The sequence below is a fragment of the Oryctolagus cuniculus genome, chromosome 9 (genome assembly GCF_051225735.1).
Source record: "Oryctolagus cuniculus isolate XC-2025 breed Fujian yellow rabbit chromosome 9, ASM5122573v1, whole genome shotgun sequence".
In the NCBI taxonomy this organism is placed as follows: domain Eukaryota; kingdom Metazoa; phylum Chordata; class Mammalia; order Lagomorpha; family Leporidae; genus Oryctolagus; species Oryctolagus cuniculus.
In genome coordinates this window covers 11625126-11644889 of record NC_142875.1, presented here as the reverse complement: position 1 = coordinate 11644889, position 19764 = coordinate 11625126, and the positions used below count along the sequence as shown (strand labels likewise).

At 43.7% G+C, this 19764-nt stretch overlaps 1 protein-coding gene across 3 annotated transcripts in view; it reads right to left on the bottom strand.

Annotated features, from left to right (window-relative positions):
* Positions 1-19764, bottom strand: part of NALCN (sodium leak channel, non-selective) — a 368383-nt gene that overhangs the window by 69430 nt on the left and 279189 nt on the right. For all 3 annotated transcript variants that reach the window (XM_089303460.1, XM_051849987.3, XM_089303461.1), the window contains 2 exons: positions 18032-18168; positions 16719-16860 (listed from right to left, as the gene is read on the bottom strand). In XM_089303460.1, the coding sequence (XP_089159586.1) occupies positions 16719-16860; positions 18032-18168 (279 nt within the window). The remainder of the gene's footprint in view (positions 1-16718; positions 16861-18031; positions 18169-19764) is intronic.

Below are 19764 nucleotides of genomic sequence, written 5' to 3'. Positions count from 1 at the left end.
AGCCTCAACCTACAAAAAATTGTAAACAAACGCCCTGAGAAAAGCAGCAGAATCGTAGCCACAAGGGTCCACCTACACAGGGCCAGCCCCAGAGCCACGTTTCACAGCAGGTCCCTCGTGAAGGGCACTGAACAACCCTGGCAGCCTCCACCCCCACCCCGCCCCAGGAGATGGTCAGTCACACACTTGCCTTTTTCAACAGAGGAACTGAACCACTAACTCTCAGGAGAGTGAATTCATGTGCAGGATGAAGGTGATGTCATTTATTTACAGTTTCACAGTAGCACAGAAAATCAGTCACAAAGATGCTCCATGAGACACCTCCAACGTCGACGACGTGTGGTATTGATCGACTTCCCCGAGTGCATGGGGCACCTCCTGAGGAATGCCACGTGGCGTGGCTTTTGGCAACAGAAAAGTCAGTGAGGGACCCCAATCGGCTTGACCGATGCCTACACACACACACACACACACACACGGTCGACACAGGTGCCCCAATAGCAAGAGTCAAGACAGGATTCGGTTAAACGACTATGGCAGGCTTCGGTCGGCTTCCCCTGACTGTAAGGAGTCAGGAATTCAGTCACCTACCCACTGCCTGTGCAGCTGGGCAGCTGGAGCTTACAGCAGACCCCTCTGGTGAGGACTCCCTGTGGGCTCCTATCTCCTGCGTCGTCTCCTGAACACCTTCTCTAAGCATGACTGCTGAAAGGCCCCAGGTCTCTTTCATCTTGAACGCCAGCAAACACCGTACGGGATGGATCAGTGCTTGAGGAGAGTGTCTACAGCCAACAGCAGAATAAAAACTACAGCAGGAGAACTTCAGATTCAGGGTTGGGATGGACACAGATCTGATACCCTGGACATGCACTTAGGTATATTTATTATAATTATTATATAATTATATATAACATACACATATTATATGTGTATATTCACAAAATACACATATATTTTAGCTGACCATTTTTCCAGTAAATGAGAAAGCCTATGGGGACGATGTAGTTGCCTTTCATTTTTTTTCTTCTCTCTTTTGTAAAGCTCTGAGTATGTATTTTACCAAAAGACAGGCCACGAGTGAGTCAGATTTCAGTGCTGCACTGCTCTGCAGTGCCCTCTTGTGGCTACAAAATAAACTGACAACTGCTTGAAATAATTACCAAAACACACAAGGTCCAGCTAATCATAACGTACTTTCAGATCTAAAACTGTAAATTACAGCTATATGCCAAGTCAATAATTATTGATCATTCTGGATCCAAACATGTAATACATATAGTTATTAAAAATTGTATGAGTGACACATAGAGTTTGCCTTTAATTTTAAAGGATTAGTTGAAAAAGACTTCTTTGTGGATTTGTTTGTAAACCTAAAACATTCAACACTACCAGGTAACAACTCGCTGAGCTAATGATCAAGAACAAATCATTTTACATGTTGAAACAGTACAACAGTAACACCTTTCAGTCTTAAATTTCGAATTCAAGAGATGTTTCCAGAATTGAGCACTTTAAGACAGAACTCAAGATCCTGGAGAGTCACCTCAATTTATATAGAGTTATTTTACTTGATAGACCTGAAGCACACACCAATGGATGGATCATGCTGATTTTTTAACTCTGTCTTTTAAATCTTTCAATCTAGGTGTCAGCATGTGGCAAAGTGAGCCATGCGGCCATCAGGGGAGTGAACCAGTGGATGGAAGATCTGTCTGTGTCTCTCCCCTTCTTTCTGGAACTCTCAAATAAATAAATCGTTTTTTAAAAAGGCTTTCAATCCACAGGTTCCCCTTTTTCCTTCTTAGAACTGAAGGACCTGGGCCATTCTCCCAGTAGCTCCTGGGAGTCTGCGTTTTGCTGAGTGCACACCATGGTGTTATTCAATCACATATTATCTCCCCACAACTTGGCATGCACTCTCTGGGTGTCTCTCGTTGCCAAGTCAACAGTGGTCCCTGCTTAGGCACCTTCACTCATCCATTCAGCTTGCAAACCTGTCATTCCCTTTTCATTCATCAGATGCAGTTATTTTTTAAGGAGGGATTTTCTCTCCTCTGTCATTTGATTACATGGTGGTACAATTCACATGGAAAAACACAAGATAAATGCTTCTACCTGCACCTTGGCTTATCAGTTTTTACATGGCTCATTTTCATCCTCCTCAGGTGATCAACTATTTTTAAAATGTCAGTAAGCCCATGTGGTGGATTTTTTGTGGGTCAAATGATCTCAAGTGTGCATGGTGATCCTTGTCAAGTTGGCCTATTGTTTTTTTTTTTTTTTTTTGACATGACGCTGACAGTTATTGGCAAAGCTTCCTTAATCTCAGGCACCACAGATGCTTCAAGGTCATTTTGTGTACTCCGCGTTCCAAATCAACAATCTCCAAGAAGCCCTGGAATGGTTACTGGGAAATGGTGTTCCCAGAAATATCTGTATTCCAGCAATGCTCACTACTGCTGAGTGGGTCGTGGATTTGAGGCCATTGAGTTTAATCTGACACATTAAATTCAGGCCACAAGACCAACCTAAGGTCTTCAGTGTGACATCTTTTTCTCCCTCACCAAACAGGTCACACTCTGGATTATTGGGGACACAGGAAAGTAGAATTAAACGATCTCATAATTACTCAGTTTTATTTCCTATGTGATGGTCTCAGAATAACAATGCCTAACACAACCAAGACAACTAGCTACTATTTTAAAGGAATTCTTCCTATTCTCTGCATTTGTATATTTGTGCTGTGCGCATGTTGCCAAAGCCAACAGCCAGAACACAGTACACTCCTTACTTCAATCTTCATGTGGGAGTGCTTCAAATAGGTTGTAGAAAATAGAATTAGAAGGTGAGTTACTTTGGTGTGTAAAGTTTTTGAAACCCATGCACTGTTTTCTCATAATACTCATTTTACACAATCTTTTCCAGGACTCTTCACATATGAAGATTTCAAAAAATTTTTTTGAAGTACTTTTCCATAGTCTTAATTATTACAGAAGAATGTTTGGGGCTGCCATTGGGGTGTACCAGGTTAAGTCACTGCCTGTGGTGCCGGCATCCCATATGGGCACCAGTTCCAGTCCCATATACTCTTATTTCTGATCCAGCTCTCTGCTATGGCCTGGGAAAGCAGCAGAAGATGGCCCAAGCGCTTGGCCCCTCCACCCATGTGGAATACTTGGGAGAAGCTCTTGCCTCCTGGCTTTTCAGCCCAGCCTGACCCTGGCTGTTGAGGCCATTTGTGGAGTGAACCAGCAGACAGAAGATCCCTCTCTGTAACTCTGCCTTTCAAATAAATAAATATTTAAAAAACAACAACAAAAAAAGAATGTTTGCCCCCAGCTGTTATGAATGTTGTAGAGCCAATTCTGGAGTTTACTGGGTTGTCTGAAGCATACTTTAGAGTAATCTCCTTAGGAAAGGATCATGGGAACAATGTTACCTGCATACCACAGTGTGTGTCTGATGACAGCTTCAAAACCATTGCTCTGTCCCTTTAAGCTTGAGAGTTGTTTTCCTGGCTACAAAGAACCTGGCCAGCACATTCCTTCCCTGGGCACCCCTATATAAGACTCTCTTTCCTGCCAGTACAGAGCACTGGGACTGGGAAGCCCGAGGATAATCCACTGTCCTTTCTTTCGTCAGGCATTTGTGCTTTTTATAGACGCCAGGAGAATTTGCTTTCAAGTTTAAAGTCCTGAAATTTGTCTTGTCTGAGTCTTGGTGGTGGTCACTCATGGCCGACGTTTTCCTGTTCTACATTTGTAGTTTCAAATATTCTGCTGTTTTGGAAGAGTTTTACGCTTGTTCTGATGTCTTGCTTTGATGCTCTTTTTTAGGGACTCCTAAAATGTAGACTTTGGACCTAATTTTCTTTATGTCATTTTCTTGCAAGTCATTTGCCTCTCTCTCTCTCTCTCTCGCTCTTGCTCTCTCTTTACCTTATTACAGAGAGGTAGAGACAGAGAGAAAGGTCTTCCATCCACTGGTTCACTTGGCTGGAGCTGAGCCAATCTGAAGCCAGGAGGCAGGAGCTTCTTCCAGGTGTCCCATGTGGGCACAGGCACCCAAACACTTGGGCCAGCCTCCACTGACTTTCCCAGGCACACTAGCAGGGAGCAGTATCAGAAGTGGAGCAGCCAGGACTTGAACTGGCACCCACATGGGATGCCAACACTGCAGACAGCGGCTTTACCCACTATGCCACAGCGCTAGCCCCTTGCATCTCTTTCTTAATTTTTTTTTTCTATTTTAAAAAATTTCCTCTTTTCCACTTTCTATTTCTCTTAAGGCATCATTAGCTGTATCTAGTCCCTTTATGTTCTTTTGCTGTTTCTATTCATAACTCTCCCAAGTTCAGCATCTCATTCCGAGTTTTCTAATTCTTATTTATGCCACTATGTCAACTATACATTAATTTTGCAGTAATATGCATGTCTTGGGCTGTTGGTGGGCATGACTTTGGCATGTTCTCATTGTCCACGGAGACAGACTGTTTTGTTCTTGTAATAATTTTTGCAGGGAATTCAGCTTTGGTAACTTTCTCTTGCTTGTTTTTATGCAGATTTAATTTTCCCAAACAGTTCAGCACTTCTTAAGATTTCTTAAGGAAAAGGGGGAGGGGGAGGGGAGCGGGAGGGAGAATCTTCCATCTGCTGGTTTGCTCTGCAGATGGCAACAATGGCCAGGTCTGGGTCAGGCCAAAGCCAGGAACCAGAAGTTTCCCCTAGCTCTCCCACGTGGGTGGCAGGAGTCCAGATACTTGGGCCACCCTACACTGCTTTTCCAAGACCATACCAGGGAGCTGAATTGGAAGTGGAGCAGCTGGGACAATGCTGGCCCCTCAGTATTTCTAACTTCAGAGGTGACATGATCAGTGTTGACGTTTGCACCAACCCTGTCCCCCAAAGCTTCCTTTACTGGAGACTTGGTTCCTGGAGTGGCAGTGTTGGAGAGTTGGAATCTTTGAGTTGGGGCCTAGTGGGAGGCCCTTAGGTCACCAGGGCCACGCCCTGGTTAGGGACGACAGAATGAGTGCTGCAAAAGACCAGGCCTGGCCCTGCATCTCTCTGGCTTCTGTGTGGTCTCAACTGCACGTGCTCCTGCCACCAGGATGCCACCTGCCATGAGGCTCTCACCAGAGGCCAAACCTAAGGAACCGCCTGACCCCAGACTTCCAGCTCCCAAAACTGTGAGCCAAAGAAATCTGTTTTCTCCATGAAATTTCCAGCCTCAGGAATTTTGTTACAGCCACAGAAAGCGGACCAGTACAGTCAACTATGCAGCTTTCTATCTGGATTTTCCAGCTCTGATTCCCAGCCCCATCTTCCCCCACCCTCTCAGTTTTATCTGGATTTGCTCTGTTCCTTGGTACCCTTGTCCCTGGTCTGTTCCACTTTGATTCCGCTGCTGGGTGTTTTTCTGCAGAGAAATTTGCAGTGGTTTCTGCTTCTTTCACTGGACACTGCCATTGGCCTTGGTTTCTACCAGCGGATATCAACACCATGAAAATCCTGTGGCTACCAGTTTGTCCATAACTGCTTTGATCTGGGGGTTTGTGGCTTGCCTAACTTTAAGAGTTATATATAGAGATTTGGGGTTTTGTTATATGGCTTTCCTGTGCATGTGAAAATTCAAGATCAAAACCAAGGTGTGTGTCTCTGTAATCTTTCCAGAAGACTTCATTTTTTTTTTTTTTGTGAATTTTAATGTTGACTTGTCAGTTTTCTTAGTATTTTCAAGGAAGAAATTCCAGTTTCTCATACTATTTACTGCTACTTTCCTTTGATTTGATTAATATCTGCTTTTATCTTTACTATTTATTTCATTTGGCCATCTTACTTTTATTGGTGTTTTTTAAATAAATTGCTTGGAAAATTAATTACATTAAGCCTTTATTCCTTTATCAGATATACATTGAAAGCTATTTTTCTCTAAAAATGTTGTTACCATTTCCCACAACCTGGATATACAGTATGATCTTCAGTTTCCAGTTATATTTTCTTGTTTCTATTGTAGCTTTTTGCTCCATTAGATGCTTCAAAGTCATTTTTAAGTTTCCAAATGTGTAGGAGTTTTTTTTTTTGGTGGTTTTTACTTTCTTGTTAGTGGGTTTTTAATTTCATTACATTTGGTCAAATATCGTCTTCTCCAGGATATTGATTTGGTGTATGTTTACAAATCCTTTATGGTGCAACAAAAGGTTAAGGTTTGTAAACCATTTCTGTATTCTTGATCTAGAATATCATTGTCAAGTCACTAAATAAAAACTGTATAAATTTCCATCACATGGATATTTCAAAATCTCTACATTCTTTTTATAATTTTTTGCCTTTTTAAAAGTCTGTTTCTGGTTTTTTGGATATATATATATATTAAATTTAAGCATCAAACTAATTCTTATAGGAGGATTATGTCTTACAGATGAGAAATCTGAGATTCATAAAAATTAGGTTGTCTAAGTTCACCAAAGAACAAATTGCGCAATTATTAGAACTGTGGATCATACATTTTCCATGTTCAAATCTACATCTTGATGTCTCTGTAAAGTTTCACTCGCCTGGCAATATTAGAGACATTTCCTGAGCTATGCTGTAACAGAATGACTGCTGGAGTTGAAAGATTTGTGCACATTGCACAGATCTGTGCATATTACAAACTCTTGCTTATTTCAAATCCTAATGCAAAACCTAAACCAACCAACCATTTTGCTTTGCTCTCCCCATGCATAACTGATTTGCAGAATAATATCCCTGAAGTACTAAAAGAGAGCAATACATTTTCTTAGCCGTAAAGCTAGAGCCGGCACAGTATTTATGTTTTGCATTTAGTGATTCCTTGAAGTCAAGGATGCATCACCGTATTCAATATTCAATTAATCAGAACATTAATTCAATTGTGCAGCCCCTTGGAATTAACCACAGAACCTACTGGGGTTGTACTAGATTCCTCAGGGAGGCTGCAATGCTGAGATCAGCTCGTCCCAGGTAACCATCTTCAGAATGAATTCATTGTTAGCAACAGGATAAAGAACTGCACAAACATTGCAAATAGTAGACAACAGCTTTGGTTTGAAGCATTAAAAATATATTTGTTTCTAACCGGGAAGAAGTTTGAGAGGCCTTACTTTTCTGACTTTAACTTTGCAAATGTTAAACAGATTAATAATAAATGGGAAAGTGGTTATAAAACATATGATTACAAAACACAAAACTGCCACAAATAGTGCTTGACGGATGCTATTTCTGCTAGCAAGGTGTCCTCGGATTATTGTAATGATTCACTTTATTGACCAAGTCTCCCATATGGAATAAAGTAGTTGGAAATAAGCAATTGCTTTAAATTACATGTGTTGAAAGAGGTACTTCATTTGACTGTATTTGAATTTTTCATGCAACCATGAACTGAAAGTTAATCCCAAAGTGCATATGACAGATCACATGTATGGCAGGAGGCGTCTATAAAATAGACTTTTTATGGAACTGACATTACACTTGGAAAGAAAGAACTTAAAAGGTGATTTCTGTAGGTGGCAGCGAGATCAACATAGTCTTACAAAAATGTAGAAAAAGGTGAGCATCATTATAATATGTCATGAAGCTCTGAAATATGCCTTAAAATATGAATTAATGAAAAGGGAGTTTTAGATGAGGGTCAAGTTTTTTTTTTTTTAATCTGAAGTCATTTCAACATTATGAATTCATAATCCTGGAACAACTCCAGGCACAAGAGTTAAACTATGCAATATGAGTCCATCTGTGCAAATGGCCTTTTGGACATCTAGCATTAAGGGACCCCGTGCTCTGAGTGGAACGCATTGTTTCCTCTGACTGCACTAGATCCTTGCTCCATGTGGTAAGCACAGGGTCTTCCTCGCCTGCTCCATTTCCCCCCACTCTTGAGCCCTGTGCGTAGCTGGTGCTCCAAATCTATTTGAGGAATGATCAATCTCACATTAAAGGTTACTTATTCTCTTTACTCTCTTTTCTGCTCTCCATTTTTTCCCTCACAAAGTTAATCCTTGAAATAACGAATATGAGTGAGTTAATAAACATTATGAAGGAGAACTGCCCATTCTGAAATCAGTGAACTTGCTAGATACACTGGAAAACCTTGCAAAACTGGAAACTCGATGACTGGAAAGTTAATTGGCTTCGATTCTTTCTGTGCTTGAACTCTGTGACAAAGTCAGGAAGGTCGCAGCTGGGCATCGCTACAGAGTTAGCCAAATTTCCAATGCTTCACCCATTCGCCAGTCTACAGTAATGATGACTGATGATCCACAGAACCAGGGAAAATCAGTATCTTCAATTATTTTTAAAAATTAGATGGGTTTAATATGCAGTGCTTAATGGAAAGAAACTGCAGATATAGGCTACACAGATTTTAATTACAGAAAAAACAAAAACTACTTTATGGTTCTAGCTCATATAAACAGACAGACTGAATATATGCAGAGACAAAGCGATGAGTGGATTCACCATTCCAGAGAAAATGTCAGATGCTTTTAACCGTGCGGCTGTTTGTGAACTTAAAATGCATGGTGCTCCGGTAGTACAGGGAAGCAGCCTCGGACTCTAATTATGTTGAAATTGCATTTGAACTTCAGGCACAAATAACAGGAGCATCATCATTCAGTGGCAGGTGCAGCGCCTTGATACTGGTATAACATGTAGTGAGAAACTTATAAGTAAAACTGTACTCAAAAAAGTTTAAAAAGAAGAGCAAATGTACATTTTAACAATAGAGTGAACAGCAGCTTCGGCTCTTTGATTACTGTATTGGAGGCAGTGCAGACACCAGATTAAAAATCTTCCCTATTACTCCAAGGAGAGTCTCAGTCCTAGACTGGTTTACTATTGATTGCCAGTGAGCACATTATACATAATCCCAGACAGAAAATGATTACACAATTCAATACTCTGCAAAAACAATCACTGATCGGGAACTGCTACTCTCACATTAGTGGAAGATAGAAAAATATATTTTTCACCAGGACTCAGCACACGGTTTGCATACAACTGTCCTCAACAAAAAAAAGGAAGGAAGGAAGGAAGGGAGGGAGGGAGGGAGGGGGGGGGGAGGGAGGGGGGAGGGAGGGAAGGAAGGAAAGGAGGGAGGGAAGGAAAGGAGGGAGGGAAGGAAGGAAAGGAGGGAGGGAAGGAAGGAAGGAAGGAGGGAGGGAAGGAAGGAAGGAGGGAGGGAAGGAAGGAAGAGGGAAGGAGGGAAGGAGGGAAGGAAGGAGGAAGGGAGGAAGGGAGGAAGGGAGGAAGGAAGGGAGGAAGGGAGGAAGAGGGAGAGAGGGAGGGAGGGAGAAAGCAAGCAAGAAAAAATGAGAATGAGGGGGCTGGTGTCCTGGTGCAGTGCGTTGAGCTCCTGCTTGAGATGATCCGAGCAGCCCGTATCTGAGAGCTGGTTCAAGTCCTGGCCGCTCTACTTCCAGCTCCCTGCTCATGGCTTGGGAAATCAGCAGAAGATGGCCCAAGTACTTGGCTCCCTGCAACTCATGTGGGACAGCTGGGTAGAGTTCTGGGCTCCAGCCTTTGGTCTGGCTCAGCCCTGGCTCTTGCTGCCATCTGGGAAGTAAACCAGCACATAGAAGATCTCTGCCTCCCACTCTGTGTCACTATTTTGAATGAATAAATAAGTATTTTAAAAAATGAAATGAAAGAGTACACATATATAGTTACATTTTGAGTTCAAAAATTCACTGCAAAGATCAGTGCAATTTTTTATTTTGGATTTTACATTATGCACCTTTTTATTTGCTCTTACTGCGGCTAAATGAGCGAGCAATTTCTATGAAGGCAGTTGAAGAGAAAAATGCTCAGGATGTCTCTGTCTGGATGAGCATCAATTCCCCCCTCCTGGGGCCACATGACTTTGTGTCTTTGAGACACAGCACCTGGTTACACGTATCTCTCATAATCTCCCACTCTTCCCCAGGGAATGTGCCTCGAATGGTATTGTGGAGACGCGATGCTGATATTTCAGAAAATCCTTTCAGGAAAGAAAAAGCCTTAAAGATGAAACAGGCTGTTCTCCTCCTCTCTTTCTCTCCCACCCCCCCTTTTAAGTAAGTCAATGTTCATCCTGGAAATTATAGACCAGGCTGAGTAACTCGCTATGTGTGCAGTTACTAGAACAAATCATCCAACACGCTATAATCACAGAGAAAATTACATGTGGCAATCAGCAAGGCTTTGTGAAAAGTGAATCTTTCTAGAACAATTTGATTTACTTCTTGAGAGTCTGGGATACGGACTGAACGATGGGGCATCGAAATACCAACAAAAATCAAACTCAGATACAAACCAGCCTCATGCCCAACAAGGAAAACAAAAACCGGCAATTAAAATCTGGTGATCAATCAGACGATTAGATCTGAAGGTCAAATCTGTGTAAGTAGAAGGCATTTATTTCTCTTTGATGGTGCTAGAAGTCCATTTGCTGAGACTGGCTTCATGGGGATGGTTTCATTCCAGTAACTTTTCTCACCTGGTTTGAGGGCAACTTACCTTATGTGATGGCAGGTGCAGAGCTAGGTATTTAACATATATGCCAGTATTTCTTTTAACAAACTGAAAATAGGAGTTATCGCTATGTCATAGCTGAGGACTAGAACTTGCCTTACATCATCACTGTTGTGCCTGCTTCTCCCACACGGTTACACCAAGCACACCATGCCTCCTCTGCCTTTCCATGGGTTACCCTCTGCCTGGATCAGGGCACCTCCCTGTTCCAGCTCTCCTTCTGCAAGGATATAGGGGGTCCTGTAAAGACTTTGCACTTGCATCCAATCATACCGATTCAGGTCTTGCTCACTGCTGAATTCCCACCACTCAGGAGAGTGGTGGGTGGATTACAAGTGCTCCTTAACTATTTGCTGAATGGCTGAATGAGTGCTGAGACTTAAGGAAACACAAAGGGTAAAAACACGAGTGATTCTATTCACATTTTCCTCCACATGTGGGACATGAGTTGGGTTGTGAAGGAAACAGCTTATCTGCTTAACAAAAAGGAAGCCCAGAAAGGTACCAGCAGACACTGTCCCGTTTTGGAGATACAGCTGCTGTCCAGTCTCACGTGGGCTGTCACACACAATGGCGGAAGTGCAGGGCAGCAGGTGTGGGGGGGGGATGGCCCCGCCCCTCCCTGTACTCAGGCTGATACGGTTCTGGGAGGTTCTAGTGTGTTGATTTCACACCAGCCAAGGGAACGCAGGCCAAAGATCTCGCCCTTGAGGGGATGACTCACTTCTAGGACTGGTGGGCTGCTTTGTTACCAGCTTCCCAGAAAGCCAAGTTCACAGCTCAGTTCATTAACAAGAGCTCTGCTCCAGGAAACTAGAGCTTCATGTCATTGAGGAGGAGGGAAAAAAAAAAAAGGTGAGCAAAGGTTATTGGTTGGTTTCTTTCTACTCAGAAACTAGATGAGCCCTGCTCACGATGTGCAGGTGGTTCCTTTAATCGACAGGAATAGGACGCTTTCTCAGTAACCCAGGGGAGCTGGGGAGCAGGAAGAGAGCGTGGGAACCGCCTCGCGCGGATGTCATTTCCACGGCATCTGGACGCTCAGTCTGAATCCTTTCTGTCTGTAGGACCTGGGCAAGCCCCAACAAAGGCTAAGCGAGTTCACATTTGTGTTTGCCTGTCGTCTACTGGGAAAGGACAGCTATTGAAACTCTGTGATCTAAATGTATCACACAGGGCTATTTTTTTTAAATAGTCTCTGCCAAGTAGAGGTTGCCCTGGGAACTGCCTATCCCTGTTCAAAGCCAAGGTCTTGCCTAACACGAGCTTCCCTGTTTCTGCAGTGCAGAGCAAACTCCCTTTGGTGGTCACTGTCAGTGGTTTCTTCCGCCTGTCTTGTCATCTGCAGGTTGGGGACTCTGTTTACCATGACAAGACAAAGGCGATTCCTGCTAGCAGAGTGGAGCCAGCGGTTTCTCCTTAATGAGTCTAGGAGCATTTTATTTTGCTGTGCCTTTGGTGATGATGTGAGAATCACTGATAAGTTGTCCCTCATTATCTAGGCCTTTCTCACCACTCTTCAAGGGAATACAGCCTCAGTTTGCATGGTTGCTTGGATGGTGTTTTCCTTGAAGGGTGAAGAACTACAGGCCCACCACCTTACAGGGTCTGCTGGGATTTAAACGGACATCTCTGAATCCCTGAAAACTGCTACTTAAGGGGAGCTAACAGCTGTTCTGGACTTCTGCTCCTTGCCTATATGAACCTTGCTTCTCAGTGGGCTTAGGGTTTCTTACAAGAAATGGAAAAGGCCTGCCCTATTTAAAACACAAATGCCAGGGGGCATTCTCCTCCCCGTGTGCTGACACGGAACCCTCATCACTGGAATCCACTTATGAAGGATTTCCTGTTTCAGGTTCCCCTGGCCCAGGGGCACCCAACAGGAAGGTCAAACCCTATGGATGCGTGAAGAATGCTGGGACCTGGTGGGAGCTAAAACTGGAGACAAGTGGGCCCTGAGAGGAATCGCCTCTGCTTTCCTGAGGACCTAAGTGAAGTTGAAACTTTGGGAGAGAATAGATGGTAACAGGGTTAATGTCTTTAGGCTGCTCCCCTGGCTGGATGCCCTGGTGCTGAGGGGCGAGCAGGTGCACTCTCCACATTCCACTCCCGTGCTGGAGCACAGGCCTAGATGACGAAAGCGAAGAGGATGTTTCAAAAAGTTCGTGGGAAGTCAAATCAAAAGAGAAGCTTATTTTGGTACAAAAAAATTTGAAATCCATGCATATAAGGGTCTTCAATGATTCATAGAAAATGCACATTATGTAAAAACTGCACAGATTTCAAAAAAAATTTTGTATCTAAATGAATTTGCCTTTTAATTCCATTTTTCCCATAAATTTTTGTAACATCAAAAATTTGTAGGGGTAAATATTACTATTCCAGGGCCAGCATTGTGGCATAGTGGGTAAAGCCACTTAAGGGTGCCAGTTGGAGTCCTGGCTACTCCACTTCCAATCCAGCTCCCTGCTAATGTGTGTGATAAGTCCACAGAAGATGAGCTCAGTGCTTGGGTCACTACCACCTATGTGGGAGACCTTATGAAGCTCCTGGCTTTGGTCTGACTCAGCCCTGGCTATTGTGGCCATTTGGGGAGTGAACCAGCAGGTGAAAGATATTCTCTCTCTCTCTCTCTCTCCTTCCCTCTCTGTAACTCTGCCTTTCAAATAAACAAGTAAATCTTTTTAAAAAACTACCATCCCATCCGTAGCTTATCTATAGACAGCCAACTAAGCCACTACAGAATGAAGGGTGACCCAGGCATCATTTACCATGATCTGGGTGTGGATAAGGGACTGACTGCAATCTTCCAAAAGTTCTCACTTCTTTTGGACACTAAATGACTTGGATACAACCAAGCAGTGCTTTGCTGTATTTCAGAAGATTACAAGAGATGCATGTATAAGATTACAGAGTGTACTATAATTGCTATCTTTCATTTAGCTACACATAATTGTTGTGATGAGATTAAAAGGAGCCACAAAAAATAAGGACTTTTAAGAGCTCAGACATGGCATTTTAAATTCTGTGAAGCTTGCCCCACAAAGAGTCATGGAGGAGGGGTGAAGTGTGCACACAGGGATGGCACTTAGACTCCTTCCCCTACACACACCTGCCAAGATTCTGTTTATTTTTCTTCACCAAACCAAAATCCACTGTTCAGGAATTGTGAGCAATACCACATTTCCTTTGAGAGCGACAACAAACTTTCCTGATCTAACAGTTCAAAGCTGAGTTTCCGGTGGGACACGGTTACTTGTGGTTTTGCCACTCTGGACATCAAGGACATCAGCTCTTGGAGTTAGGGGGTCACTACACAGGCCAGACTTGGGGTTCTCCCCAACTGCCAGCTCAGTCTGCTTTGGAAACTGCGGGGTTGAATGTGTCCTCCAAACACCATGTGTGGGAGACTGTGTCCCCACGTTCATCTGCGGATGGTGTTCACAGGTGGGCTCTTGGGGGTGATTGGTATGTGGAAGCCGGAAGTGGGGTCACCTGTGGATTCATGGGTTGAGCTTTCAAGGGAGTGGCTTTGTGAGCAAAGCAGCCGTGTCTGGCAGGTTCGCTCTGTCTTGCCAAGAGATGCTCTATGTCCCATCAGGGCCCAGCAGGTCAGCCTCACATGCAGCCCAGCACATACTGGTGCCGTGCTACTGGACCTGAAGCTTCCAGAAATGGGAGTCAAATAAACTTCTGTTCTCTACCAGTCACCCAGTCTCAGATAGTCTGGAACACAGGAAATGGACCAAGAAACAAAGCGAAGCAAAAACCACCCGGGTCCTAGTTTGCAGATTCCATTCTTAGTCCTGCTCCTCGCACGTGTGTGCCCACTGACATCTGAACCTTTGCTCCCACGCCCCGTGCTTGGTGTTGAGTGAATTCTAACTGTGCAGAAGAGAGCTGATGCATTTAGCTAAACAGTGAGAGGAAATGCCTTTAAGGAGACTTAAGAGTCATACCTATATTTCATAATTTTTCACTGAAAGTTTAAAAGGGAGGATTGATCTTAGCTGGAATACCAAGCACAGAAAAAAAAATCTCAAAGCTGGGCGGGGTGGGGGGGAGAGGGAGGGAGGGGAAGGGGGAGGGAGGGAGAGAGAGAGAGAGAGAGAGAGAGATGAATGGTTATCTTAAGAGACAAGAGAAGGAGATGGAAAATCCTAAGGTAGAAAAGTAGTAATGGAACACATAAAGAATGGAAATGTTTCTAAGCAAATAATCTGTAAGCTGACTCCCAGTCTGGGCAGTTCTGATAAGAAAAGATATAAAAATCATAAAATTTCTGAATTTGAAAGATAGAAAAAAAGTCTGTAAGCTTCCATAAACATCTAGGTTGGTCTACCAAAAAATTTCATTGCTTTGAAATGACCACACATACACACACACAAACAACAACAAAATACACACACACACACAGACAACCCACATTGGCATCAGATTTGTCACCTAGAACCCCGGATTGTGTAAGACAGAGGAGTAACTTCTACACAGACTGAAAGAAAAGAAGTAGGTGAGAATCCTTGAGAAAGGAGAAGCATGTTATCAAGGGAAACACCATCCTAATCTAGAACAAAATGAACTACAGCAGAGAACCTCAGATGTGGGGGAGACGCAGACGCAAGAAATAGGGGGTGTGTCACAGGGCTGAGGTTGGGGAGAGGGAGGCGGGGGGGGAGAGGCAGGAACACACCACGCTGGGTCCCTGGGGGTGGGGGAGAATGGAGGGAAAGACAGGGTCCTGAATGATGAGAGCTGCATTGTTATTTTCACAAGATGAGAGAGCAGTGCAGGTTTCATTATAACCAATAGCACAAGGGCAGTGATGATTTAAGAAACTGAAAATAAACTAGGGATTCCAAAGTGAAATAATGCAATTGAATTGGATGCTTTTGCAAACTCTAAGGTTCAATCACTGTGTTGCAAACTTTATTGTGGATCTGTCATTTTCTGGCTGATTTACTAAATGGATGAAGATTACGTGATTGAACGGACATATAGTCCTGTGTCCCTTGACAACAGGGATGCAGTCTGAGACACGCACGGCGAGGTGATTCTGTCATCGTGTGACCATCACGGCGGGCACTTACACAAACTGAGACAGCTCTGATGAAGTGAGGCAATAGAGTTTTATGGGACACCCGTGGTACTCACAGCCCATCTTTCCCTGATTTGTTATTACGTGCTACCTTACTGCAAACAGCAGCCTGACAGTGTAACGTACACACACACCCACATCCCCACATACGTGGCACCTAGACAATGCATTTTGTGTCTTAAGTCATTTTTAAATGTTAACAAGGGGAAAATTACATTGCCTTAAGACTGTTAACCAATTTTTTTTTTTTTTTTTTGGTACACTTGTGGTTCTCCCCTCGTGTTTTACTGTGGAATCTGAGCGAAACATTTTCTTATCTACTTTTCAGATGCTACAGAGAAAGGTAAAAAGGAAACGTGAATGAGGTGATGTACCCAGGAGGAATTCCTGTCACATACTAAGCGCTCCGTAAAGGGGCTTATCTTGAGAGATTCTTTGAGACAGCTCCCGTAGTTTCTCTGCCTGATGTAGGAACTGCACATAGCTTGATAGCCTGCAGAGGGGACAGGTGCGCCATCCTGCAGCCTGGACTGGACACTGGGGGGCTCTCCAAGGATTCAAAGTGATGTGGCCACCACGTGGCACAGCCCAAAAGTTGACTTGTAGCAAAGCAAAATTCAAAAGCATTGATGATTTAAAAATGCTCCATTGGGGCCCGCAAGGTGGCACAGTGGGTTAAGCTGCTGCTTGGGACACTGGCAACCCCTATTGCAGTGCAGGTTCAAGTGCTGGTTCTCCAGCTTCCAGTCTGGCTGCCTGCTAACGCACCTGGGAAGGCAGTAGAAGACAGCACAGTCACCTGGGCTCCTGCCACCCACATGGAAGAACAGCTGGCTATAGCAGCCATTTAAGAATTGAATCACTGGATGAAGATCTCTCTCTGTCTCTCCCTCTATCTCCCTTTCAATTAAACAAACAAACAAATCTTTAAAACACATTAAAAGTTAGGCTTAGGGAACTTGCCCAGGGATAGAATCGTTCCCTTCATTATTCTGTTGATGCCTTGGGTTTCAGGCCCCCAAATAGCCACGTGATTCTTGTCTATGACACACGTACTCTTAACAAGTCTGGTCACTGAAGACACGGGTCCTTACTTTTTGATCAATGTATTTGTTGTCCTCGATGGCTGACCGTTTGGGGTGATCGCAGGAAGAGGAGGAGGCCGAAGGGAGGATCCGGAAGAGGCAGCAGGTATCCTGTTGCTGGCGATCGATAAACTGCTTCATAAAGCTCTCCCTTTGCGAGTGAAGCACACACACATCAGGCAGTATCAATAACAGCGACATCCTACAATGATGCGTTTGCTTGAGCTATGACACAGCAGCGACAAGAGACCACAGAGACGACTAGGGAGAGTGGTGTTCACATCCAGTTACCAGAACACTGAATTTCAAGGAAGCTTCCCGAGTCCACAGTGACTCCTGTTTAGACAAATAAATTGGTACCCCTGAAATAACTTTGATGCATTTTTAATCCGGCTGTGGTAACAAGACACTTTCCCCTGTAAGAATCAAAAGAATTAATTCCTTTCCAAATTTCCATTCATCATAAGACTCTGTGAGGGACCCTTTTATATTTCAAGGTGTCTTAAAGTGAGCTTCATCTGATCACTAAAGGATAATGAGAAGTCAAGTAACAGCCATTCAAATAACCAAATTCCATTACTTTTGCTTTTTAAAAAATCAGAAATGCAAGGATATAGCAATTTTAATTCAAATACTATGGCACTGGATTCTGTCCTGCTTTGATACCTCCTCCTAGAACTATTATAATTTTAAAATTTTATATTATGCTGACTCTATTTGTAGTTTGTTGAGTTACAAATAGAAGAATTTCCTTTAATGCTTTAAAGCATCTTCTATGTACTTGTATAACCAGAAGGCAAAGCTGTCGGAAAAATCCAACAAATATGAGCGGAAATGCCAGGAGTCTTCTGTGAGATGTGGAAGGCTCATGTCTACTGGACCTGCTCATGGCTGTCTCCAAAATACGCTGGAGTATCACAGAGACCTGGCAGGTGTGATCTCTGTATTTCATGAAAAATGCGCCCTTGCACCCTCACATGGCCTCAGGCCAGAGGCTGACCATTCCCGGGGTATTCCTGTGGCAGGAGGCACCTCTGTCCCAGGGGTACCCAGGAAGTCAAGATCCAGAGGAACCGCATTCCAGGGAGAAGCCCCACCCACCCCCAGCAGCCTTCTTTCTGGGGCTACTGCTACTGCAAAATTGTCTCTACTGGAAGGAACTGCTCCCATGATTATTAAAAGAGAGGAAGAGAGAGTAGAAATACAGGCAATACCTTCACAATGGAAACAAACCCACATGAGTTTGAAAAAAGGGCAGAATCATATCGGGATGCATAGTTTACAATACATTTCAGATATACAACTAAAGAAAACTTCAATACCTGATCTTAGGAACTGTAAAATCTGAAGGGAGCTTGGAGATTTTCACCATCTGTGGTCTGTTTGGAAATTTTTCAAAGATTCGCAGGCGCAAAGGGAGCTTCTCTTTGGTGTCTGCATTCGCTTCACTTTGCTTTAACTAAAGAAAAAACAGGAGTAAAATGGAGAAACTACATTATGGCACAAGTGATAGAAAACTCAAGCTTTAGAATTGAAGCTGACAGTGAGCAATTCCATAAAGGACCAGTGGAGGGCAGCAAAGGCCCACTAAGTACATGTCTCCTGGTGCCACGTGTGCTTGCCTTGCAAAACTTGTGAGTTATGGGGAAACAAACACAAAACCAAAACTGCCCGAAAAATGAAACCAGAAGAGAACCAAAAGTTGTAATATATTCCCAAACATAAATCTCTATTCATCCCACATATTACTTTGTATAGCTTACTATCACTTAATTTAACACTAAAACTGTTTTACACATATTTTTATGCTAGAACTAGAAATCCAAAGAATATCACCTAAAAATGTAAGCTACAGCATCCTGCCGAGTGGTGATATTTAGAAAGAGTGACTGACTGCTACCAAGAAAACTGGTCGTGTGATCTTGGCAGAGTCAAAAGAAAAGCTCAACACAGAAGCCATATATTAGGTCCATAAAGCAAGAGTGTTCTGTTTGGTTGTAAAGATGCCCGGGCATTATGAACTTGAAACGCCAGGGAGACGTGAGAAATGGGAGGCAAGTGAGTGAACTCACTGACTGGCTGCAGACCCCATATCTGCATTTCTGCAGACTGCCCCTCAGGGAGGCGGGGGCTCAGAAGGACGGAATTCCTCCCACACTCTCTCACCCTGGCCTTTCCCTTCCCCTGTAGCCTCCCTTGCAGCCCCTCCTGAACTCTGCTCTGGGACCTCTCTCCAGGCCTGCTCTGTCCCATCTTCCCATTTGCATCTCCAGTACTGATTCCCTTCCAAGAGTGCCTGGAGTGCAGGCAGCCTTCGGGGGTGTTAGGGAGGTAGCTTTCCAGGATCCTTAGCTTGGCTCATCATGCCCTTGTTGGGGCGGCTTTTATTTTGGAATTGCAATTTTTCTTGGGGTTGTGGAAAAATTTACCTGGGAAGCCAGAGAGCTTTGATAACAGGGAGAGAGGCAGCAGCCCTTCCCCTCTGTATAGAAGGCCATGAGTGCAGCACTGGGAGGCATCCCAACTCCCATACAGTCCAGCTGGGTCGGGGGGTCATGGGGAGAGTCTACACCTCGATTTCTGGGTTTCTCATCGGGTAGTAGAAATTGCTCTGACATTCTGTGCTGTATGACATGAATATTTTACAGTAGCCCTTAGCTGCCTTTATGAGATGGGCGGCTTCTGGCTTTCTTAGAGAATAATCTAATTTAGAGGAGGAAGCGGTCTGTTCACTGCCTTCCTCCCTCCTGGATGTGTGCACAATGGCCGTTCCCCATTATCTGATGAGAATCAGGACAACGACCACGATCAAAACTTAGGTCCCAATGTCACAAAACCACTAGCTCCTCCAAAAGATGTGGCCATCAGAAAAATGACTTCACACGCAAGCAGAGAGGTTTACGAGACTTGTCCTCTCAAAGCTCATTGATACAAGTACAACAATCTTTGGCAGTGGTAAGTAGAACATGCAGGAAAAGAAATCAGTTAACCTAAGGCACACTAGAAATTAAGGCAATTTGCTCTCTCAGGCCAAACCCAGCATGATAAGATGGAG